This window comes from Symphalangus syndactylus, chromosome 12, assembly GCF_028878055.3.
Source record: "Symphalangus syndactylus isolate Jambi chromosome 12, NHGRI_mSymSyn1-v2.1_pri, whole genome shotgun sequence".
Lineage (NCBI taxonomy): Eukaryota > Metazoa > Chordata > Mammalia > Primates > Hylobatidae > Symphalangus > Symphalangus syndactylus.
In genome coordinates, this window is record NC_072441.2 from 50,344,699 (window position 1) to 50,370,496 (window position 25,798).

The following is a 25,798-nucleotide window of genomic DNA, read 5'->3' on the forward strand; positions in this document are numbered from 1 at the left end:
TAGCAACTATCTAATCTTGGGCATTTAACTAATTGTTACCTGTAAATGGAGTTGATAGGTCATGATGATAGCAATCTGAGAGTTGTAAATTGCCTGGCATGTAGTTAATTATCAGTGAATGTTAAATATTGATGCAAAATAAAATTACATCTTTTCTCTGTTTTTCCAAGAAGTCAAGATCTTTGTCTTATCCTTTGATTCTCGTAAGTTTCCTACCTTCTTTCTGTGTTATTCAGCTGTTTTACTTCTGCTCAACATCCACCATCCAGAAAACATCCAACACAAATCCAAAGTAAATTATTTAGTTTCCTTAATAATAGGTTTAGGCAGGCTTTTGCCTTTTGGGAATTATTTTCGGAAAATCATTTGAAAGGGGAAGCCTTTTTTCTCCTTATGGGTACAGTGATAGGTAGTATCTTTATTGGTCTTTTTTTTTCCCTTGTCTTTCTCCCAGAAGGAAAAGGACAGACCAAATAAGGAGAAACTGAAATTTGCTTTTTTGAGTATCCTGATACCGTAACCTATAACACATGGGGCTTTAGGTTGGCTTGTGAAGTATTTGTTCTTGTTATTCAAACAAACTAATGAACAAGAACAAATTATCAAGTTTCTGTACTCAGACTGCTTTGTCAAAAAAAGGTCTTAGTCCTGTATCGGAAGAATATGTGTTCCTTGTTGACTGATGCCGATTGTTGTGTGTGCCAATTACGTGTTTTAAAGTATATGTGTATTTTTTGGATTCTTTGCTTTAGCTTATATTTTCAATTAATGGGCCTAGAGATGATTTTGTTAGATAAAATACTACAAAATGCAAAATTCAGTCTCTTCCTTTTGACAAACTCAGGTGCTCTGTGCACACACAAATCTTTGTCAGTAGTGGAAGGACATGTGATAGCTTCCTGTAGTTTTTTCATATTTCTGGAGTGGTGAAGAGCTAGCCAGCCAAGATTTTCAGGGTAATATATTCAGAAGCCAGAGCTTACTCTTCTGTACAAAGACAACCTAAGGGGATTTTTAAATGCATTGGCTGGCCGTTCAAGTATATAAATGTAAGTGAAACTCCTAGAGTAAAATATGACTTAAGTATAACTTGAGTCCATATATTATCTCTTAGAGATACCTTCTCTGATCATCCAGTGAAGTCATTACTACTATCATCTTCCAGTCCTAGACAAAGTCACTTTTAAGCACATCACTGTTTTACCTCATAGCACATACCGTAGAAAGTATCTGGTTTAGTTACTAGTTAGTCCAGCTCCCCACTATAAGGTATCAGGAATCATAATCATCTTGTTCACTCTGCTGTACCCTCAGAACGTAAAACATTGCTAGACACATCCCTGCATACCCAGTAAATGTTTAAGGAATTAATGAGTGAATTAATTTTGAAGATACTTTGGAAACCAAGATAATTTGACAGTCTTATAGATATTGTTGAACATACACAAACACATTATATTGTTTATAGATTGTGTCGAATGTTTTGGGAAATACCATAAATTACCTAAAGTTTATACAAAATGGAGTATACATGTATATTTCTGAATGTGTCAAGATCTTTTATTTTAGCTACAGTCTCAGAAATATCCTTGAGAACCTAAAAGACTAAGAACCATTGATCTGGCATAGTAGATATACTGCAAGTCCTTCAAACAACTGTATTTAAATATTACCTATTTTATAGGCATTTTGAATAATATTTTTATTTTTTGGTGAAGATTGGAATGAAGACAGTTAACTAATTTGTTGATTGAATTATGTTACTTTAAATCTCACGGTAACAGAATAAGGTAATTAAGTTCATGAGTGATTTAGAGTATATTGATGTTAATAGTCACAAAATATTAGGTAGTTTAGATGGTAATAGTATTAGATAAGCCATAATATGGATTGACTGCATTATCATTTTTATAAACGTTACATTCTTTGATCCCACTTTCAAGTACATTTTTCAAATCAAACAATTTATAATTTCTCAGTTTAAATTATAATCTTCCTAATTTTTGTCAACCCAGTTTTTTCACTTTTTAAAAATGTTCATATTAGTTCATTATAAGATGATTAAATTACAAGATACAGTCATAAATCTTGGGAATAGTGATGGGGATATCCTCGGAGAAATGCATTGTTAGGTAATTTTGTCACTGCATAAATGTCATAGAGTACATTTACACAAACCTGCTACACACGTAGGCTATATGGTATATGTAGCCTTTTGCTCCTAGGCAACAAACTTGACAGCATGATACTGTTCTGAATACTGGAGGCAGTTGTAACACAGTAGTAAGTATTGATGTATCTAAACAGAAAAGGTACAATAAAAATATGGTATTATAATCTTATCGGACCACCATTGTATATGCGGCCTGTCAATGACCAAAATGTAGTTATGTGGCACATGACTGTGATTGTATTCTTAGTCATTGGACAGTTTCTTTATGAGATTACATTTTAATGTTGTTGCTTATTAATAATTACTTTTTATAGTACTGTTGAGAAACATTAACAGCAATCTTAACTAATTGATAATTTCATTTAATAATAATAGGTGGATATGTTTTTATTCCTTTGAAAGCCTAGCGTTTGAATTTTCAAGAATTACTTAAGTATTCTCAGCTATGTTTCTAAGTTCTTTTTAGAAATTTGTAGTTTTTTTACACAAATAGGAAAATTCATACATTCTTTTATTGTTGATATATACTGTTTTTTAATATCTTTCAGCCAATGGTAATGATAGTAAAAAATTTAAAGGAGAAGATAAAATGGATGGTGCTCCTTCTCGTGTACTTCATATTCGAAAATTACCTGGGGAAGTAACAGAAACTGAAGTTATTGCTTTAGGCTTACCTTTTGGTAAGGTGACCAACATCCTTATGCTGAAAGGAAAAAATCAGGTACACTTCTTTCGGGGTTTATGAAATGTTAAACCCCGAACTATCCAGCAGGTGTGAATTAATTGTAAAGGGGAGAAAATAGTAGGTTATTTTCCTTAAAGAACAGAAGTCTTATTCTCACTTTTTTGAGTAGATGTCTGTGGGAAACTAATGCTAGGTAGCCAAAGTGAATGAATCACTATAGTTTTTAAGCTTTGCCTTTTGAATTCACTTTAGGGCTCTAATTGAGTAATTGTTACGAAATTGTGGAAAATACAAATGAAGTATTTCTTTTACTGTGGCTCTGTTCTTTGATATCAGAAATCAGTAGGGGTAGTAGTCGCATCTTAAGCTTTATGAGAATATGAAATTTTATTTAAAAATGTTAAATGATACCATTTAGAAGAATTTATGAAATTTAACACTCCCTTTTATATACTTAAGGTTAATCTGACATTTAATTTGTAATTTTGTTCTTTGTCTATACAATTACACTGCTTTTTAAATGACTTGGAAGTCTTACATTCTCTAGGGTAGAAGTGGTAAAATTCTGATGCTAGAAAATGTTTATGTTTTCTCTAGCATTTGTTGCGGGAATAGCTTTGTGGGTGTGAAAAATCATAGGTGGAAGGCAGAAGCAGCATGTACTCAATTTTCTTCTGAGGTTAGCTTTAACTGTATACCTAAACTTCAACAAGAGATTTCTAATTCTACTTATTAGAACATTTAAAAGTAACTTGAAAGATTATATTCTAGATAATTAATTAAAATCAGCTGAATAGATTGCTTAGCTATTAATTTTATTTGAATTTATAGTATTAAAATTGTGCTACTTAAATTTTCAGGCATTTTTGGAATTAGCAACCGAGGAAGCAGCTATTACTATGGTTAATTACTATTCTGCTGTGACACCTCATCTTCGTAACCAACCAATATATATCCAGTACTCGAATCACAAAGAACTAAAGACAGATAATACATTAAACCAAGTAAGTATGTGTAGGTACATAAATAAAATGGCCTAGAACATATTATGAATCTCATAAACATTAATAGGAAGGAAATGTTTACCTGTTCAGATGTTCCTTATAGGCATTTTCTTGTTATTTTTAAGGTATTTTCGTGCAGAATGTTTCTGAGTATTAAATACTATGTCATTTTGAATTCCTTTAAACCCCTGGTCAAATGTTCTTTTTCTTGTTGCAAGTTAAAATTTTTGTGTAGAAACTTACCAGGTAGGATTTATTATTAGCATAAACTATTTATACAACTCTCCTGCCTAGAATTTAAGGTATGAAGTTCAATGCCTTTGGTTATTTGACTTTTTTATAGGTCTTAATTTCTTACGAAAAATTTTTTTTGAAGATGTGTTAATGGTTTTCCTGGAAAAGAAATCTTAAGGATGAAGAATATATGAATGTATTGATGTTTTAAAAATGTAATATAGAAGATATTATTTAAAATTAATGTATTTAAAAATAACATTAGAGTGTTTTCTGACCTACATTATAAGACTGCTGTAATGATCTAAAACTTTAGCTGTTTTAATATAGTTTTAAAACTAATGATATCTTTCTCTGTCAGTAAAATACAAACTTTTTCTTAATAAAAATGTAATGGAAAACTATTCCTCATAGATTTTTGTCACTTTACAAAGTGACAAAATCATTTTGATAGTTTATGGAAAGTAAGCTTGTAAAACTTTTTACCTAAAAGATAGGACTGAAATTTCAGATGCTTTTTTAATTTGATGATGAGTTTTTAATTTCTTTTGAAAAAGAATGTACGCTTCTAATAATTTATCAAGAGGAAGAATACCAAAAGAAAACATCTGCTCTTCTTTCTTTTGACTTAGATTTTTTTTGCATTTTTAACTTGTTTTTAACAAATAATTGTATATACTTATGGTGTACAATGTGATGTTTTAATACATATATATTATGGAATGATCAAATCTGGCTAGTTAACATATTCATCACTTCCAATACTTACAATTTCTTTATGGTAAGAGCATTTAAAATTCCTTTAGCTATTTTGAAGTATACAGTGGAATGTGGAAAAACTGTTTTTCCTCTGCTCACACCACAACAATCAACATAGAAGGCTTCTGTGGCCACAAATGTGGGGGAATTTTTTTCCACGCCAAGCAAGCAGTCAGGTCTGCAGTGTTCTCCAACTTAGCTCAGTTTCAACACTGTCTGCTGGGAGATGGCATCAGATCCCACAGGTTGAGGGCTCAGTCCCACAAGATCTCCTCAGACACCAGCAAGTCAGGCCTCTGGAACTTCTGATTGCCCAGCTTCAAGTTGGGGTTCCCACAACCCCCTTTTTGGATTTCATTAGTTTGCTGGAGCAGCACACAGAACTCAAGGAAACATTTATTGAGATTTACTAGTTTATTGTATAGGATATTACAAAGGATAATAAGCCTCTAATCATGCCTTGGTCTTTCAGGTGACCAGTCCCCATCCTAAAGTGGGGCTGCCAGCCATCAGTCAACTCATTAGCATACAGAATATATCACTTTGGAGATTTATTAGGAATTTAGAGTTGTATGCCAGGAAATGGGGTTGAGGACCAAATGTCTATTTTACAATGTCACAATACAATATTATACATTACGGTAGTTGCCGTGCTGTGCGTTAGATCACCAGAACCTATTCTTCCTGTCTGAAACTTTGTACTTTGACCATCATCTCCCCTTTCCCTGTTCACTCCTCCCTCCCCCAGCCTCTGGTGACTCTTTCTACTCTCTACTAATGTGAGTTCAGCTTTTTTAGATTGCATATGTAAGTGAGATAATGTGGCATTTGTCTTTCTTTCTTTGGCTTATTCACTTAGCACACACAGTGTCCTCTTAAAATGACATTTAATATCCCATTTCTAGTTCATTATTATTTAAGTAATTTGCAAGTACATTCTCATTGCAAGTACAATCTGCTGCCTGCAAAACATGGGTAATGTACATCATAATTATTGAAAGAAGCCAAACCAAAGTAGAATACATGTGATATGATTCCGTTTATGTAACTTGGAGGAGGCATGAGTATGGCTTCTAGAGTGTTGATAATATGCTGTTTTTTATCTGGGTAATTATTTCACAGAGATGTCCAATTTGTGGTATTTTATGGAGCTTTATTACTTAGGTTTTGTGTCCTTTTCTGCGTATGTGTAATATTTTGATAAGAAGTTTTATTAAAATCGAGGTTTGCAAGCCAACGCTTCTCCATGAATTATAAGAAAAAATATATGAAGTCATTAAAAATATGAAATTATAAAGAAATGTATGAAGTAATTTGTTGCTGATGTGAGAGAACATGATTGTTAAGCCATAAAAGGAAGATAGAGAACAATGAATAGTATTAAATAAAAGTATGAATAGTATTGAATTAAAAAGTATGAATAGTATTGAATAAAAATATGAATAGTATTGGAAAAAAGTATGGAATAAGTATAATATTTATATATGTATGTATGCTTGTAGATGTAGCTAGTATCTCTGGAAGGATACCTAAGATAATACTGTGAGGGGTTGGTAGGGGAAAATAGACTGGGTGACAGAGCTGCAGGGGAATTTTTAATCTTTTATACCACTTTTATACCATGATCATGGATTCCTATTTTAAAAAACACATTTTATTATTTGAAGCAGCAGATGTTAGTGTTTTTCTAAGTTGTGGTAGTCTATGCTTGTTATTATAGATAAATACAGTAAGAACATGTTCACTAATGAAGAAGATAATATTGCAATGAGCTACTTAAAATATTTTAATATATTTAAACATTTGAATAGATTCTGCTCTATAATTTTACCAATTTACAGTTATTTTTTCAATAATAGTATCAAGATGTCTACAAAAATAATCTATCACATTTCAAAATGTTGAGTTTTAATTAGTAAGTCATTTTGGCTAATACATAAATTTATAGATAAAATTAGGTAGCATTTAAATGATTGTTTAGGTATGTATCTGAACTCTCAAGCTGTGTGATCTGTCGTTATATAATATTTTAGTAAAATGACTGTTTTTGTTTATTCTCCTGAGTGTCCTAATTCTTTTGTATTCTCTTTCATTAACCTGTTAATACAGATTTTTCAAACTGTAAACCTATATATAGGTATTTGTGGTATTTGTCATTGTTATATTTTAGAACTGTTTGCCTTTGTATGTTTTTTGCCCACAGATAAGGTGGAAAGAAATATTTCCTTATCATAGACTCTGTCATAATAATAATAACAAGAAAGGGACAATAGTAATAAAGGCAGTCTTTTGGAGCATTTAACATAATATTTGACAGATTTCCTACAAATACTGTGTTTATTCAGTTTTATGGGTATATTTTTTTGCATTTTAAAATCTCAGAAATTTGATGTGTTCTACAATAGTCTATCTTCCATAGTTAATTGGCAACATCTTATTAGTCATACATAAAACAATAGTGCATTTTATAATTGATGGTGTATTTGATACCATAAAATGTATGGGAAATATCCTTCATATTTTATCTTGAAGTTTACCTGAGAATTTTGTGGTTTTGGACTAGACTACACGTCGGTTTCTATTCTAAAAATTTTGGTGTCAGAAGTTAAGTGTAGTATGAAAAATGTATTTTCTGAATGTCCCTATTTTAAGATTGTATTAGAAATAATAAGCTTTATGGGAGTTCTTTTGGATAATTCAGTAAGCCCCTTGTTGAGATTTACAATGTACCTGTTTTATGGAGTGATTAATGTTAAAGTTTTATTGTTCTCTAAATTTCTGTTTAAAACATTTTCTGATGGGTACATTTGTCTGTAAAACTACATCTTGTTCTTTTGAGAATAAATTACATATCATACCTTTGCTTGTTCAACACTGATCCCAAAGCCTGGATAATTTTTTTGAATGAAATACTAGTAGAATATTTGATTTATTAAACAGGTAGTACCTGGCTCATGGCAGGTGCTTAAAAATATTTGTTGAGTGGCCATTTAATTTTGTTTAATCTATGTAAGTTCTAGGAACAAAGTGAACTAGTAGTGTAACAGGTAGCAAAGTATGTGACAATAATGGGTATGTTTCTAAATTACATAATCTTAATTTCCAGCGTGCTCAAGCAGTTCTTCAAGCTGTGACAGCTGTCCAGACAGCAAATACTCCTCTTAGTGGCACCACAGTTAGCGAGAGTGCAGTGACTCCAGCCCAGAGTCCAGTACTTAGAATAATTATTGACAACATGTACTACCCTGTAACACTTGATGTTCTTCACCAAGTAAGTTTAATCTGCATAATAACCTACAAATTAGAGAAATAATAATATAGTAAATAAGTAATGTTTTGATTTTAATATTTTAACAGATATTTTCTAAGTTTGGTGCTGTATTGAAGATAATCACATTTACAAAAAATAACCAGTTTCAAGCTTTGCTCCAGTATGGTGATCCAGTAAATGCCCAACAAGCAAAACTAGTAAGTCTTTCTTTTGAGATGGTGATTTTTTTTATTGAAATGTATATGTAGAAAAATATATATATGTATATATACTTAATAAAATCTTGTAGCATTATAGATAGTAGAAATTGATGGCATTAAAATAATATTAAGAAACTTTAATATTTATCATAAAAGAGAAATATTTATTTTTAGGAAAACTGTAGTTGTAGTTAACCACAATGTAGGCTTCTATTATTTAACTTTTTTTTTTTTTTTAAATGACAAAAGTTTGTACTCTTAAGAAAAAAGCAGGACTATATTGTGGATGTGCACCAGCATAAGATTTGAAGTGGCTTTTACTGGGAATTTCAAAGTAATTAGTTTTCAAGAGAGTTTGGCTGAAATATACAGATTTGGCTCAAATGCTATGATAGGCTCTCAGTTTATTTAAAACTATATATTCTCTTTAATGTCTTTTTTTTTTTTTTTTTAAAGGTTTTGTGAATAGGTTTCTAGTCACTTTTTATTCATATCATTTATCTTTTTTGTCATTGTTATATATGGAGGTTGTAAGGTCCTTGAGAGATGTAAAATTTCCCGTCAAGGCTGCCACTGAAAACTGCATACCACATCTTTGCTTCCAAGTACCTTAATCTTCTGTTTGTATATCTTAAATCTACTTTTGCTCTGTCTCTTTTTGTGCCATAGTATCTCATTATTATTACTATTCCATTATTAAGCTATTAAAAATTCGTTATTAAGCCATTATTATGAAACCATTTAATAAGCTTACATTTGTCTTAACTGGTTTTCTTCCTTTCATTCTTTCTTTTACTTTCAGATTAATTATTGTCTCTAATACTTAAATGCATCCTCCAGATCAAGATTACTTCTGTGGAGCCCAGACCATTTTTTATAATTGTTTCATTGCATTTCCATCCTCACAACCTCATTTTGGGAGCAAAATTAGTTGTAGGTAGCAGAAAGGCTATACAAGTAATAATAGCATAATTGTAATAGTTTACCAAGTGCTGTAGTCTCATTTTTTTTGACCACTACTCTATATTGTCAACAAAACAGGGTTTTCCCCTGCGTTACAAGAGGATGCTAAGATTTAAAGAGGTGAATTACTTACAGTGAACACCACCTATAAGGTAGACATTTTTTCAGTCTTAGCCTTTCTCTCCAGTATGCTGCTTCTCACTGGTTCTCGGGTATAATCTAATCTTATTATGCTTTCCACTTCAGGCATAGGTTAACAATTAGAATTCTCTCTCTCTCTTTTTTTTTTTTTTTCCAAAGAATGATTATCCTCCTTTAACATGCCCTGGCTACCAAAATCAATGTGGTATGAGGTTTTATGAATAGGAGACAATATAGAAGTCATGGTTTCTGTGACATTTTTCACAACTTCAAACATTTAAATATAGTCTGTATTTTTCTTGGTATGGAATATTTTCCTTGCTCTTCTGACCCCAAAGAAAAGTATTTGTTAGAGGACCAATTAAATGAAATTTGATTGGGGATTATACTGTATTTGAGCTATAATTCTTATGGGGAAAATAGTTTATATGTGTATCTTGTCTGAAGTAATACATAGTTACATTTAATCTCATCATAAAAGTACCTCAATTATGTCAACTTTGAAATTTTTGTTTAATCTTCTGTGAACAGATACTAAGCATCCAACTATAATATTGATGTTTGTGCACAGATACACACTCAGGTCTTCTTGACAAAGATCTAAAGTTATAATTCTAAGAGAGTAGATAATTGTTTTACTAAGTACTTATTCTGTTATCAGAACTCACACTTCACTTATTAGAGAAGGAAAAGGAAATTTGTTTCCTAAACTTGCTTTGCCCCATTACCTTGTAATCTAGACCTTTTGGTAAAATTTACATTTTTGATAACTACAGTAATGTTGATTTTACATGCCTGCATCTGGGCTCTACTTAGAGAATATCACATAATATTACATAATCTGACAATTGGTACCAGTTTAAATCCATCAGCATCAACTACAAATAAGCCCTCTACTCTGCTTTAAAAATCTCTTCACGTTTCTTCAGTCAACAGTTTTTCTGTTTTTCACAATGCGTATATCAGATAGAAATTTTCCCTTCTACCATATCTCTCCTCACTCTCACTTGCTTGAAGAGGAAAATCACATGGAAGCTTCCTCAGCTTTTCTTGCAAAATCTGCTAATACTCAACACTTGTCTTCCTCTTTTAATAAAAGGCATAGATGTTTAGTTATCTAAGACCAATAAACACCAAAGTCTATCATCTTCTGCCTCTCAAGAGACTGCACTATCTGTCATCTCCTCTTTCTCATTTATTTCTCTCTATATTGGCCACTTTTCACCAGTTTCAAACATTTTCAGCTTCTTTCATTTTAAATGAATTTACCTTCAACTTTCAATCCATCCATCTATAACTCATTACATGCTTTCTATCACCCTGCCTCCCCTCTCCCTTTTCACTCATAACCAGACTTCTTAAATAGGCTATCTTTGTTGTTTGTTATCTCCTCATTTCTCTACTTACTATAATTTGGTTTTAGCATTGTTGACCCAAATTGCTCTTCCCTAGTGTCATCAGTGATTATTAGAGTAGCTAAATGCTAGTAGTATAATTTAGTCCTTGTCTTACTTAATATCTAGATAATATTTGGCACTGTGCACCATTGTCTTAAAATTCTCTTTCTTCTTCGTCTCTGATACTTCTCACCTAGATTTATCCTACCTCTCTATTTCTTCCTTGTCCTGTAACTCCCCTTCTACCTGGGAGGCCTCACCTGCTCTCAGAGCTCCATTAAACCTCTGTGATTCAGACAGAGTTCACATCACATTTTCTAGCTCAGACCTCTCCTAAGAGACCCACACTAAGAACCTGGCAGACTAATGAATATCTTCAAACTTAAGTGTGTTCAATCCAGCTCCTGTTTTTGGTGTCCGCTGTGTTAGTAAAGTGCAAGATACCAACTTCAGTCTCATTAACAAGCCAATAAACATGGTATTTTTCCCCTTCCTTCCAGCCTGTCATCAGATATTATTGATTATACCTCCTAAATTTTTGTTGAATCTGGCCTTTTTTCTCCAACTCTTTTGCTACCACTGCAGTCTAAGCCAGTGTTACTCAAGATGCTGATCTCTCAAGGTAGTAGTGTGTGTCAGACTGAAATCAGCATACTTCTAGCAACAGTATGCTTAATGTCGATATTGGCATAAATTTTGACACAGACTTCTTATATTCATGCAGAGTAGCCTGGGCTTCTGGACCGTCAATCATAATTTAAGTAGCATTGATGTAGTAATAATTCTCTTTCACGTCTCTACTTCCTTGGCCTTCTGACTGAACTCACCATTTTGACATCTTCCCCTACCTCCATTATTTTTCCACAGATTACTAAGAATCATCTCAACCTCAAGTCATATTGCTTCTAATCACAATACCCTTTAGTGACTTTTTTGTCCTTGCAATAAAGTCCGCAGTCCTTATCATGGCTTATAAGGCTGTAAATGAGTCCCTCAGCTTGCCTCTCCATCCTCTTCTCATGCCTTTTTAGCTATATTGGACTTCTTTAAATAGCTTGCATATACTGTATTTTCTGTGATGTCTCGATTTACAGATTGCTGTTCCATTTGCTAATACTATTTTTTCTCTTCATCTCTTTATGCCCAACTTCTGCTTCTCTTTGTCTTTCAAGTATCAGTTTAGAAGCCTCTTCCTGAGATAAGTCTTCTGTAACATTTCAACTAGATTAGATCCCGTCCTTTCTTAGTTCTCAGTATCACACATAAAATTTATAATTCGTTAAATGTGTATATTTTCTTTTGGACTATAAGTTCTGAGTACCATGTCTGCTTTGTTCTCTGCTGTATTTATTAAGCATTGACATTTAGGGTGAAAATTAGAAGTCATAGTAACAATCCTAATTATCAATAAAAAGTATTTTATGCAATCCTCATTTATTAAAGAAAACACTTGAATACCTTTTAGAAAATTTTGTTTATTTATTGGAAAGTAGTGTATTAGGCAAAGATGTGTCTTGGCATTCTAATTCAGCTTTTATGATGTTGAGGAATGTAATTACTTGATGCATAAAAATATCAATCTTTTTAATAGTATAAAAAGACAGATAATGTAATCTGTTTTTCGCCTGGGATTTAAAAATTGTTTTACATAGTCCTTACATTATAACACACATAAGTAGGAAATGGTTTTTTTGGTTTTTGTTATTAGAAACAGCTTTTCAGAAACATGTCTTTATTAGGAATATCTTTAGTTGACACTGGACAGTATATTGTGTCTTCTGGAAGTCCTGTTTATATGATCATTTTATTTTAACATATAAGTGGTTGTTTCTTATTATTTATTTCTTCCAGGAGATTCCATTTCATCACTAACTGATAATAAAAATAAACGTGAGATAAAACATTTGCGGCAGAAAGATTGTGTCATTCATTTCCTTCTCACAGAGTACACATTGCTTTATGCAGATTCTTTGAGAGACCTAATGGAATTATCCTTTCCTAATTTCTTGGGCAAAGATTCTCCTTGACATCTGCTTAATTTACAATCTGTGTATTTTACATTCATATTAATGGAGAATTTATGATGAAATCAGTGGTTTTAGGATGCTTTAGGAAAATCCTGCATAATCTACCAGGGTGGGGTTATTTGATATTGGTAAATAATTAGTCTGAAGTATTACATTAGTATTATATGCTTAATTTTGTGTTGTTGATTTTGATAATTTTTCATGACTTGCCAAAAATTAAAAAGTAAATATTTAAAGAATTTGGAAGTTAAGGTTTCTCTCAGCGTGTGTTAAATCTGATTCCCAACAATCTCTTCAAAAAAGTAAGTTATAAATAGTAAACAATGAGAAAAATGGAAATAGTTTTATTTTGGCTTTTCATGTTTTCAGTCCGTATACAATGTTTCATTGTGCTGCTTTAATTATGCTTTCTGTGCCTAGTATCTTTCCTGTGTTTTGATTTCCATGTTTTAGCCATAAACTTTAAATTTACATGAAAATTTTTTTTCTGATTGTTTTTGCTTACTGTCTAAACCTTCGCTGTGAGTAGGCACATTTGGAAGGTTTTTCTGCAAATTGTCTTGAGCTTTTACTGTCAGAAATCTTTGCTCCAACAAGATCACCGCATTCCTGATTGCTGATCCACAGGACTGGTTTGTGTGCTACTGCTATTTCTTGGGATTTTGCAAATATATGAGCTTGAAGTGAGCTTGCATATATTTTTTAAATTTGATTTTACTCCCTTTCTTATTTGTGGTCATCTACTTTAGCCAACTATTTAAAATACCTGGATTTTTGTTCTCGTACACCCTCAGCTCCTATTTCTTTCCTCTTTTGCTAACAGATGATTAATTTACATCTTGTTTGCTTATTTCTCTAGCTCTTTGTACCTTAGGTATACTTGTGCATCTTTCACCTACATAAAGTTTTTGTTTTTGTTTTTAATGTTCAAAGGGAAAATTTCAAAGTTTCCTGGAGGGCTTTCTAACAATTTGCATATTCATTGTTAGATAATTTGGCAGTCACCTCAGTATTGCTGGGAAAGAATTCAGCTCCTAAAAAACTTAGTGTATGTTTAGTAATTTTGTATCAGCACTTTTAGCATTAACCTAGTTACTGGGACTCAAACCGGGCTCTTTTCTCATAAGGTATCATTTTCTCTTTGATAACATTGAAGTAGTCACCTAAGAGTGAATTTTGCTACTTGTCTTTTGGTATTTATCTATTGTATAGAAACATCAATTCTATTACTTATCTCACATTTTCCCTATAGGAATGCTACATTAGTAAATGAATACCTATCTTCAGTGCTTTGTTTGCCTTTACACCAGGGTGTTGAATTAATAGTTATGTTATTCTGGCTGATAAAGTTGATTGATACATGGCTTCCACTTTATGTGATGATAGGTACCTTGCCTAACCCAAATGTAATTCAAATTCTGATGTGTATGAACTCTCTTTGAGTTTTTACCAGTGCTGTACTGAAGTGGATGAACCTGTGTTGAATTATTTTCTAGGTTAGTTTTTAGCTAGGTAAATTAGTCCATAAAAAAATTCGTGTATTAAGAGAAAAGGTTTTATATTCCCAGAGGTGAGAATATTTGAATTAAAAGCTTTATATACTTAAGCAACTGTAGAGGTTTACTTTTTCCATAACACGACATGTTTATTCTTCTAATGAAAAGTTAACAGTATGTTCACCTGTTCTCTAGTTTGTTTCCAGCTTATATCCAGCTGAACTAGAAATGGTGATTATATAGGAGCAGAAAAATACAAGATAATCATAGCGGTAACATAGTCCTTTATAATTCATGATGTATTTTCACATATGTTGTCTTTAATTTAGTTCTCTTAATAACCCTGTGAAGAAGCATGACAGCCATTGTCATCATTCCTGTTTTCCCGATTAATAAATTGAGATTTGGAGAGGTTAAATAACTTGCTTAAGATGACCTAAAAGAGTCTAGGCTTTTAATTAATCCTAGACCTGGCACTTGTCAGTTTCAGAACTTTTCTGGAACGACATTGGATTTGCTAATTTCATCAAGATAATCTGATTGGGGGTGAACATTCAGGTTAAGGAAAATACTAGTATTTTTCTTTTTTGCCTCATTTTATGGGAATTACTATTATGTGTTAGGATAATTTGGTTTGAAGCAACTTTGTACAATGTGGCATCAAATAGCAGTTACCTTATAAAACTGTACTGAATCATGTAAGTACTGCCATCCAGCAATAAATATATGCATAATAAAATTAATCTTATTGAGCAGAGTAGTGTGGTACTACTTTGGTAGCACTTCCTGTTTGTGACCCTTATTAGTTTTTTTTAAATTAACCTATTTGCAATTTTTAAAAATTAAAAGTATTAGCATGGATGCTTAGCTGGTTGTGTTTTAGGTTGAAGTAGCATTTTCTATTTAAGGAAGATAATATTTGGGGGAAACTAATACATGGACAGCTGGAATAGCAAAATTTGATATATGAAATTTGAATCCTTTTCCTGGTAGCTTTTAAGTTCGAGTTTTTGTTGTTGAGTTTTATTACTAAAATTAAACTTTCACTAATTTTTATTTTTTGTTTAAGATTGCTGATATACCTTATTCACTTTTACAGGCCCTAGATGGTCAGAATATTTATAATGCCTGCTGTACCCTAAGGATTGATTTTTCCAAACTTGTGAATTTGAATGTAAAATACAACAACGATAAAAGTAGGGATTATACTCGACCTGATCTTCCATCTGGGGATGGACAACCTGCATTGGACCCAGCTATTGCTGCAGCATTTGCCAAGGAGACATCCCTCTTAGGTATGATTTTTATTGTCTTAACCACTTTTCTCCCATTTTGCCAAATGGAAAAGTACCAGTAAGTATAATGAATCCCCCCATTTTGGACCTTACCAAATTGTGTTAGGTTTCATGAGTTGTCTTTTTCTCAAGTGAGAAGGCACATGAATACTGTTAAGAAAAACCCGAAGTGTTCTTCATAAGTCTAATTAAAATTATATGTTAGTTTTGTTCCTTTTAGTACTTTCAGCTTCTCTTCCATGCCACTCTCCCAGAACAAAAGAAGAAAAGCTCTAATGAAGAGATATTGTTGAATTCTTAATGCCATATTTACACTTTAAACTTGATGTCGCTATACCTGAGTCTAGGCCTGAAGTTCTTATGTGTGTTTTTCAGTGCTGATCTGATTGTTTTAATTTAGCATTGCATGGAAACAGTGAAATGTTAAGAGACAAAACATACATAATGGGTGGAGGCATATGGGATTTATTTTGAAGCATATTGTAGTGGCCTTTTCAAAAAACAATTTAAACTAGAAGGAATTTTTTGTAAAATTAATTTTGCTGTTTCTTTGCATTTTGTCTTAATCATTTATATTTTACTTTGTACCACAATGGACTTGAAACCACCTCATAAAAATACAGTGCAAACATATGCAACTTATAGTTGATAGAGTGGAATCAACATGAAGAAAAAAATAAAGGAAAATCTTACTTTGTAAGTAAAATGTGCGAAGTGATTTATAAGTTAAGCTGGAATTTTAGAGTTTCCTTTTATTTGGTGTATTTCTTGATTTCTAGTATTTGTAAGATTATCTTTAAGTCATGATTTTTATGTATATGGAACTCAAAATTGAGAGTTGACAAACTAGTTTTTACAATTTAGATTATGTCCGTCATTTCAAAAAGAAAAAATAGTATAATGAAGTAGTTATTGGAAATATTTACTTCCCAATATATAACAATCATGCCATCAGTTTGTGAATATGAAATCTGTAAGTGGTATATATGTAGAGAGAGATACTCTAAGGCAGTTGGTATTTGATTCTGGTAACTAATCAGAATTAACTACCTGTTAATTCTGGCAACTGCAAACCTGACCTTTTATTCGAATTTTCTGGTGTATCTAGCACAAGTCATAGTGTTTATTATGACTGTAGTAGATGCTTTAGTTCACTTACACTCTTTTGTGTTTAGCTTAATTCGTAATTCAAGTTACTAAGATTGAATATTTCACAGTGTGCAGCAATTTTTAAAGGCAAAGAGTGAAACAGTGAAACATGGTTTTTGCTTATAATTATTACTATAGATTATTAAACTCTTTACTGATAGACATTGTTTTAGAAAGAATCAATTTATTGAGTAGCTTCTAGGTCATAGGCATTCAGCTAGGCACTTGGCAGATACATTACTTTATTAAAATAGATGGTGTCATCAAGATTTTACATATAGTTTCTAAGAAGTTGAAAAATTCACATGCAGCTCATCAAAGAAACAATTTAAAGATAAAATACCAAGAAACACCAGTTAGTATTAACAATGGACTACAATAATCACTTCTTTGGACCCTACTGAGCTATGTGTATTTGCCCATCTGAATATACTTAGATGTGCTTGGATCCTGGGTGGGAGGCTTGGTTAGAAGTCACCTGGATTCTTCTAGGGAATTTATCACCATTTTTCTTGTGATCTTATGACCTTGGTGAAACTTTTAAAACAATAAGAAAGTCATTTGTTTTCTCTTTGAGACGGAATCTCACTCTGTTGCCCATGTTGGAGTGCGGTGGCGCCGTCTCGGCTCACTGCAACTTCACCTGCCGGGTTCAAGCGATTCTCCCGCCTCAGCCTCCCGAGCATCTGGGACTACCGGCGTGTACCACCACTCCTGGCTAACTTTTGTGTTTTTTCGTAGAAATCAGATTTCACCATGTTGGCCAGGCTGGTCTGGAACTCCTGATCTCAGGTGATCTGCCCACCTCAGCCTCCCAAAGTGCTGAGATTACAGGTGTGAGCCACCATGCCTGGCCGCTTTTGTTCATTTTTAAAGTGTTCTATATTTTTACATTAAAGGCATGTAAATTAAGTTGCTCCCTTTGCCAAAAAATTTTCTAGTGTCTTTTTCCACTTCTGTGTTGAATTTTTTAGTATAACGCATTTTTGTTTCTTCATCTCTGCCTCGCAAGAAAAAGGAAAAAATGTTTAGCCTTTCCTAAGTGACTTCATTTTTGTATCTGTTTTAATGTTTTTGCATCTTCTTATAACTGGGCTTTTTAACTGTACTCAAAAATAGGTTAAAAGTAGGTGAGTTAAAGGTTTTAAAAATCAGATAATGGACCCTGGTTTTGATAATTCACAAGAGATAACTGTTTATTTTTATATTTTTTATGTAAAGACATGTTTCTGTACAAAATTAAAATTGCTCTGTATTTGCAGATTTGCATTATCTTTTATTGTAATAGACATTTTACTTAGAATTTGTTTTAAAAGATAGTTTTACTATCTGCATAGCATGTTCATGGGTATGTCGTACCTTTGAAAGTGGACATGTAGGCTATTCCATACTTTTTATTAAAACACCCTTGTACTTTTTTGCCTCTCAAATTATTTTCTTAGACTAGATTCCTAGAATTAGAATTATTGGGTCAAAGAAAATGTTAAAGCCTATTTGCATTATTTGCCAATTTCTTCATCTAAAGGTGATATTAACTTAAACTAAAATTAATTATGTATGAGGCTGGGTGTCCTACTTTTTCCCCCATCAGCATACTATTTTTTAATTTCACAAGATTAATTTGATAGGAAAATGTCTATTATTTTAATTTCTGCTAAGATTTAGTTTACAGTCTTTAAATGTTTATTTGATAGTCACAATTCTCTAAATTGCTTGCCTACATTCTTTCTGTTAGGTTGTACAGTAATTCTTATAAAATGCATAGTAAGGATATTAATATGCATATTTTGGATGAGCCAAGCCTTCAGCTTTATTCACGTATGTTAGGTCAGTTTTTGGAAAAGTATTTTTCAATAATCTATCTTTTTAAATAATTGATCTCAATCCCAAAGTATTCATTTGTAGGACATGAAGACACAATTTTCTTCTTCATACATTTGGTGAATATTTTGATCTCAGTTTCCGCTTTTGTTTTTGCTTTTTAAACATTGTTTACGGTGATATCCAATATCACATGAGTGAGGTCATGCCTTTTAGAATAATAACTGAATCTTTTCCTCTAATTATTTAATCAGATGACTTCAACAGACTAGTATTGGTGGAATTAACTTCCTGCTCAGTCTTCCTGTAACAGTACTTGTTCAAAATGAAATAATTGATAGAGTATTTCAAAAATTTTGTAAGAACACAAATATAAGGTGATACTCTTTTGCTAAATATTTGTAGGGGGCTTCACTTTACCTTTTATGATTTTTATATTAGATCTAGCTACTTGACTGAATTTAATTACTTTAGAATCAGTACTATAAACTTTAATTGATTTATTTTACACAGTAATTTTTTAAGACTAACATTTATGTCTGGCTTTTCTGTTTCCTTTAATGCTAGGTATCACAGTGTCTCAGAAAATGTAATTTGTTCAAAGAAAGAAGACTAAGTGCTTTGTAATGAGTTTAAAATCTGACATCTAAAATACATAATCACAAACGTGGCCGACTATTAGTCATTCACATACTCTGTTTCAAAGAACACGGTGATCAAAAATCCTTCAGATTATAAATTGAGACATCATTATAATGGATCATTTTATCATGTTAAGAGGTGTAGTTAATTTATTAAGGGGTAGATCACTTTTAGAAAAATTGCTGGAAGTAATTTTTCATGATCATGTTATCTACATTCTAAAAATTAGGAGAGAGAGTGTGTACAAAGAGTATTTACTTTAAAGTTTTCCTTGTATTTCAAATTGAATAACAGGCATTCTCATCATAAAGTTTTTAAGAGAAAGGCAAAGCAGACTTTTTGTAGGAAGTCATTGACGTTAAAACAGTTATCATTGTGAACAGATACAACATTTATTCATGAAGGTAAACATATAGGTCTTGTAGAACATTGTTTCTCAAAATTTTGCTGCACATTGAAGTCACCAGATTCTACCCCAGGCTGAGAATAGTTAGAGTGGGTCACAGGCATTCCTATGTTTTTAGGATCGCAAGATGGTTTTACTATGTAGCAAGAGTTGAGAATTACTGCTACAGAAAAGAGCTTGTAACTTAATGTCGTTTAAATCTATTTTGGTACAGTTCTGCTGGCACAATTTTAATTAGCTATTAAACTGAATTTTAAATTTTCTATATGTTTGTGATACATAAAATTAACTGGAAAACATTTTGATTTTCTTTCTTTGTTACATTTGTATGGGTTATTCATTTGGTAATATTTATTAATTTATTATTAAAGATTTCAGCTATATGCTAATATAATGAATCCCATACACCTGTCATCTTGGTTCAGTAGCACTGACACTTAGTTTTATCTATTCAGTTTTTCTTTTGTATTCTAAAGCAAATCCTTGACATTATGACATGTCTTCTCAAATACTACCTTAGTGTCTCTAAAATAATTATATTTTCTTACCAAATCATAATACGATAATTACACTTACCAAAATTGACAATGATTTCTTAATGTCATCAAATACCCAGCTCACATTAAAGTTTCCCCAATTATTTTGAAAATGCTTTTAAAGTTTGATTTGTTCAGAACAAGGTCCTATGGAGGGCCTCACATAGTATTTGGTTGTTATATCTCATTAGTCTGTTTCAGTCTGTAATAGTCCTCTCCCTCTCTCTACTCCCAATCTCACGTCCATTTACTTATGAAGTGATGTGGTTATCCTTTTAGAAAGTTTTACAGATTAGACTAGTCTGGCTGTTTCCTTAGAGTGTCATGTTAACTTGTTCCTCTATCTGCTGCATTTCTTATATAAACTTAAAGTTAATTCCAAAGGCTTGATAAGATTTAGAGACTTTTTTTTTAAAGTGTTTCTTGTGCTTCCTATTGTGTCTCAGTAGGAGACATCTAATATCTGGTTGCCCCACTTTTAGTGATTTTAATGATGCTTTAAGACTGATTGTGGATTTGGGTATTGACATTCTGATCCTTTCGTTACATTTTTTTGTACTAATGATTTTCGTATCCACTAATGGTTGCTGCCTTAATTAATTTCACTAGTGGGTTGCAAATATTGCTTTTTCTCCCCTAATTCACATATTCCTTCTCTACATTAATTAGCTGAAAATATTTATAAAGTAGAATTTTCCTTCATCAACTAGAATTATCAACCTTGTAATTCAATTTGTGCAGGACAATTAGTTAAATTCTTGCATTTATTTGCTAATTTTAAGTTGGTGCCCGCTTTTGTTTTCAGGTAAGTATTTAAACCAGCTTATGAACAAGTACATTATAGATTCTTCCCACTGTCTGCTTTAAACTTTTGAAACTGTCAGTTGTTTACAGGTTCTGGTAGCCCAGAGTGGTTTGAAATGGTGACCTTAGCCCAGATGTATGTAATTATTTAATTATTTAATTTGGCCTTGACCAATGGCCCAAAAAAAGAAGGGGGTGGGGTGGATAAAGGACTAAACAAAATTAATTAAAATTTAGAAATTTTTCTCTCAGAAGGAATTCATGCCCATAAAACAAAGACCAGGATACATTCATATTTTCTCGGTAAATACCAACAGCTTATAAATCACTTTTCTTGTATACATAATTGTGAAAGAAACCATCCAGGTATGCATGTTATTTATTCATTGAGAGGATATACATCTCTCAGGTGTTTTTTGTTGTTGTATGTGTACTTTTGTGTAGTCTGCCTGTTTATTATTTTTGAATAGGATGATATGTACAATTAAAAAAACATCTTTTGTGAAATGTGGTTTTCTTAAATACATTATTGCATTTCATCTACAGTGATGAAGGGAAAAACTACAAAGCTAGACAGATTGCAAATTAGTATTGCAGTAGTGAGGTAATAGAGCAATACCCATATATTTTCTTACAATATATATGTAGGTGGTGCCTGTGTTCTTTACTTTTGTGTGTGTGTATGTGTTTTTAAACAAGATTCATTGTAGTCTTTTAGATATAATTTAATAAATATAGGCTGTTCAGGGTTTCAGTATCCTACAAAGATGAATGCTGCTTCTAAGTTTTTGGGTTTCTTGAACCAGAGCTTAGAAAGAACAAAAATATGGCATGGTATTTTCATGGTTTAGTAAGGCTACTTTTAGTTAATTATTGTGATGTAGGCCATTAAGTAAACTTTTCTAAAACGAAACTCCAGAGAAAAGGGGTTTTGAAGATACATATATACTGGTTTCTAAGAACTAATCTTTTTGGATCATTGGTATTGGTAGAAAGGATTCGCTGTGTTTTCTGCCACCATTGGATCTCTGTGTAAAGTTTGGCTCCACTATGAAAATGCTTAGATAGATCCCTTTGCAATAGTTGCCACCCTAGGAATAGCTCGAAAAGTATTAACTTAATACTAGTTACTTAGATTCCACCTCTGTTGCTTGGAGTTTTTTTTTTTTTTTTTTTTTTTGAGACGGAGTCTGACTCTGTCACCCAGGCTGGAGTGCAGTGGTGTGCATTCTCGGCTCACTGCAAGCTCCGCCTGGTTCACACCATTCTCCTGCCTCAGCCTCCCAAGTAGCTGGGACTACAGGTGCCCACCACCACGCCCAGCTAATTTCTTTGTGTTTTTTTAGTAGAGATGGGGTTTTACCAGTTAGCCAGGATGATCTTGATCTCCTGACCTCCTGATCCTCCTGCCTCGGCCTCCCAAAGTGCTGGGATTACAGGCGTGAGCCACCGCCGCTGGCCTGCTTAGAGTTTTTTATGTAATTATTTTGTGACACAAACATTTAAAATACTGTAGCTTAGAATGAAATTGTCTCAATCCTAGAAGCCAAAAGTTTGATGGATATGAATACTAATATTAGCTAACCATTTTTGTGTTCTGTGTCAGGCACTGTTCTTAGCCCTTTACAAGTAAGTTAATACATCATCTCTAAATGTAGTTACCGTTATCGATCCCATTTTATAGATGTGGAAAGTAGGGCACAAAGAACAGTTTTCTCAGATTCCTTTAACTTTTGAGTGGCCGAGCCCTAGCACTCAAAGCCAGGTAGTCTAGTTCCAAAGTCCGTACTCCTAACTAATAAATAGTGGAATAAAATTAGATTAGCTTGACATTTTAGCCTGTCGTCTTCTCCCCTGTAGAATAGTTATCAAGAATAGTAATATACGTATAGTAAAAATGTAAGTCCCATCATTTTAGCTTTTTTCTTTTTTTTACATACTAAGATATTTTTTGTTACCAAGTCCATTCAGTATTTAGCCTGATTATCTTATTGATTAAAAAACCAAAAATGAGTATTGTTCATGCATTGATTCAAAATTGGGTACAAAATAGGGGTAGATATGTAACATGCAAATAATAAACTGAACTTATATTTTTTATCTTTGACAACACACTAAAATTTATGTCAATCTTATTTTTTCAAAATCCTTTTCTATATTTTATTAAGACTAATTATAGCAAATAATAGCCATAAAATTAAACCAAAAAACTCATCTACTGCAGACATATTTGAAAGCTATCCCCCAAGAAAGACCAAAGTAATCACACATACCTAAACATGCTAGTATTTCCCAGAAATATTAAAAATACATAGATTTTGAAGCACATTGCTGAATGCCATAGTAACACCAAACTAAAAAATACATGTAAATTAGAAATTGATATTTTATTTTCAACATAAATCAGAAATACTTGGTCTGAGGTCACACGATAATACCTGTCCTAATGTCCCATAACTTTGGCTTTCTCATTTCATGTGTTTTAGTATCTAAGAAGTAAAAAATAATTGGAGCATGTCTCTTTATATGTGCAATTTTAAATGATGTTGACTTATTTGGATTATTGAACTGTCCTCTGCTTTGCTATAGCTGAATTTTTAAAATGTTAATTTTGAAGTCTTAAAATGTGTCTTTTGGAAAAAACATTGGAAGAACTAAAGTAGATACAGTTGTTCATTTAAATTTTTTATTTTTCATTTTTTATTTTTTTTTGAGGTGGAGTCCTGCTCTGTTGCCTGGGCTGGAGTGCAGTGGCGCGATCTCCGCTTACTACAAGCTCCGCCTCCTGGGTTCACGCCATTCTGCCGCCTCAGCCTCCTGAGTAGCTGGGGCTACAGGTGCCCTCCACCACGCCCGGCTAATTTTTTTTGTAGTTTTAGTAGAGACGGGCTTTCACCGTGTTAGCCAGGATGGTCTCGATCTCCTGACCTCGTGATCTGCCCACCTTGGTCTCCCAAAGTGCTGGGATTACAGGCGTGAGCCACTGTGCTTGGCCTCATTTAAAATTTTTTAACACTGGATAAAATTTTTATTTTTGAGTCACAAGTTAATTTGAAACTGTGTCGTTTAGAGAGCTTATTCAACTCAATTCCATTATAAGTAATATTTGAATGAATGTGTTTTGCATCTGGAATGATTTTTATCATCTGAGTAAAGGAAATATGTTTGATGGTAGTTGAGTACTTTGAAGGTATTATGGGCTACAGATGAGAAAAAAATGTTACTACATCATTTCATGTTTACATACTGACCAGCATTTTCAATGAAATAAGCTTATTACTATAGGATTATAAAATATTTTTCAAAGGTTTAACTGTCCAGGGCAGATAGTTAAGACTATGTGATCATCCACTAAAAACTTTTCACATAGTCTTGCTTAAATTGATCCATTATGTTTACCCATTATATTGTTCTCAGCTGTAGTTTTAAGAAATTTATTTCATTTATTAATACTTTCCATTATCTTCCCCTTTTCTATGACAATCTGTTGATACTTGAAGACCTCTCTTGTATTCACCTTAGAGTTACTATTTTTAAGGCCAAACAGCCTAAATTCTATGGTAATCAACTCCAGCTTTACATAATGAACTTCTGCATAAAGATAGGTTTAAATCAAATCAGATTGCAGATTTTATTGAAGAAATTGTGTTTTTAAGAGTTGACAAATATATATTGTATGGCTAAAACAAAGAAAATACTTCTGTTGCTTCTGCATTTAGTAGAAGAAAAACTATATATGTTTGTGACCAAAGTATAAAATAGGATTCTTTCCAGGGAGGTAAAGGTTATGCAGAAGATTTTCACTAGCAGCTCTAAAAGGCTACCCTCAGTGAATTGCCATGAACATTTCATAGCCCTAGAACGATGTTGGCTCATTTCAGTGTCATCCTGGTTTATTCATTTATTGTATTATTCAGCAGTCATTTTAACACTGCTAGACACTGCAGGGATTCAGAAGAGTAACAGGGTTTCTGTTCTCATGAAGCTTATCAGAGACAGCAAACATATGAGTTAGATCTAATTGGAGGCAAACTGAAATGTATAGTGGAGTTAGTGTGGTTATCAGCACATAAATGAGTGATCCATCAACAAAAGGAGAAATTGGGAGGGCTTTATGGGCCAAAAACAGCATGATTAAATGTGATAGAGTATACGTCATATTTTAGGAGTGATAAACATTCAATTATGTGTGACGAATAGGACAATTGAAAAAATGAAAGGTAACGATACCAGAAAGTATTATGGGACAAGATCTTAAAATCAGTGTTATCCAGGGAGTATGAATTTTATATGGGAATTCTTAAACTCCTTTATGACTGGAAGATGAGTGTCAGAGTATCTGCGACCATTTGATTATATTATATACCAAGTTTTAGATGTTTGGCTTTTTTCAGGTTATCAAAGGGGGGGAAATGAGTTAAGAACCGTTGCTGTGAAGGATTCATCAACTATTTTTAGGCAGTTGGGTAAAAATGACCAATTTAGTTTTAAGAAACCGACTGTGGCTCCAGAGTATGTTGGAGAAGTGAAAATGGAAACTAGGAATAACAGGTAGGAGACTATTAGTCTAATTAAGATGTAATTATAAATCTAAGCTAAGAATGTAAAATGAGAATGCAAAGTAAGAAATATGGGGAAAATTATATGTAGAAGTAATAGGACTTGGCATCTTATTGATGTAATTGATTATGAGAAAAATGAAGCATGTGGTGGAGTCCACTGGACAGTAGGAAATTCAGCCTAAGACTTGGGCAAGAGTTCTGTGGAGTTGTGAGTTCAGAGGCCAGAGATGTGA

At 32.6% G+C, this 25,798-nt stretch overlaps 1 protein-coding gene across 5 annotated transcripts in view; it reads left to right on the forward strand.

Annotated features, from left to right (window-relative positions):
* PTBP2 (polypyrimidine tract binding protein 2) overlaps positions 1–25,798 on the forward strand; it is a 90,863-nt gene that overhangs the window by 45,249 nt on the left and 19,816 nt on the right. For all 5 annotated transcript variants that reach the window (XM_063624335.1, XM_063624338.1, XM_063624339.1 and 2 more), the window contains 5 exons: positions 2,722–2,894; positions 3,719–3,862; positions 7,962–8,126; positions 8,213–8,323; positions 15,450–15,645. In XM_063624335.1, the coding sequence (XP_063480405.1) occupies positions 2,722–2,894; positions 3,719–3,862; positions 7,962–8,126; positions 8,213–8,323; positions 15,450–15,645 (789 nt within the window). The remainder of the gene's footprint in view (positions 1–2,721; positions 2,895–3,718; positions 3,863–7,961; positions 8,127–8,212; positions 8,324–15,449; positions 15,646–25,798) is intronic.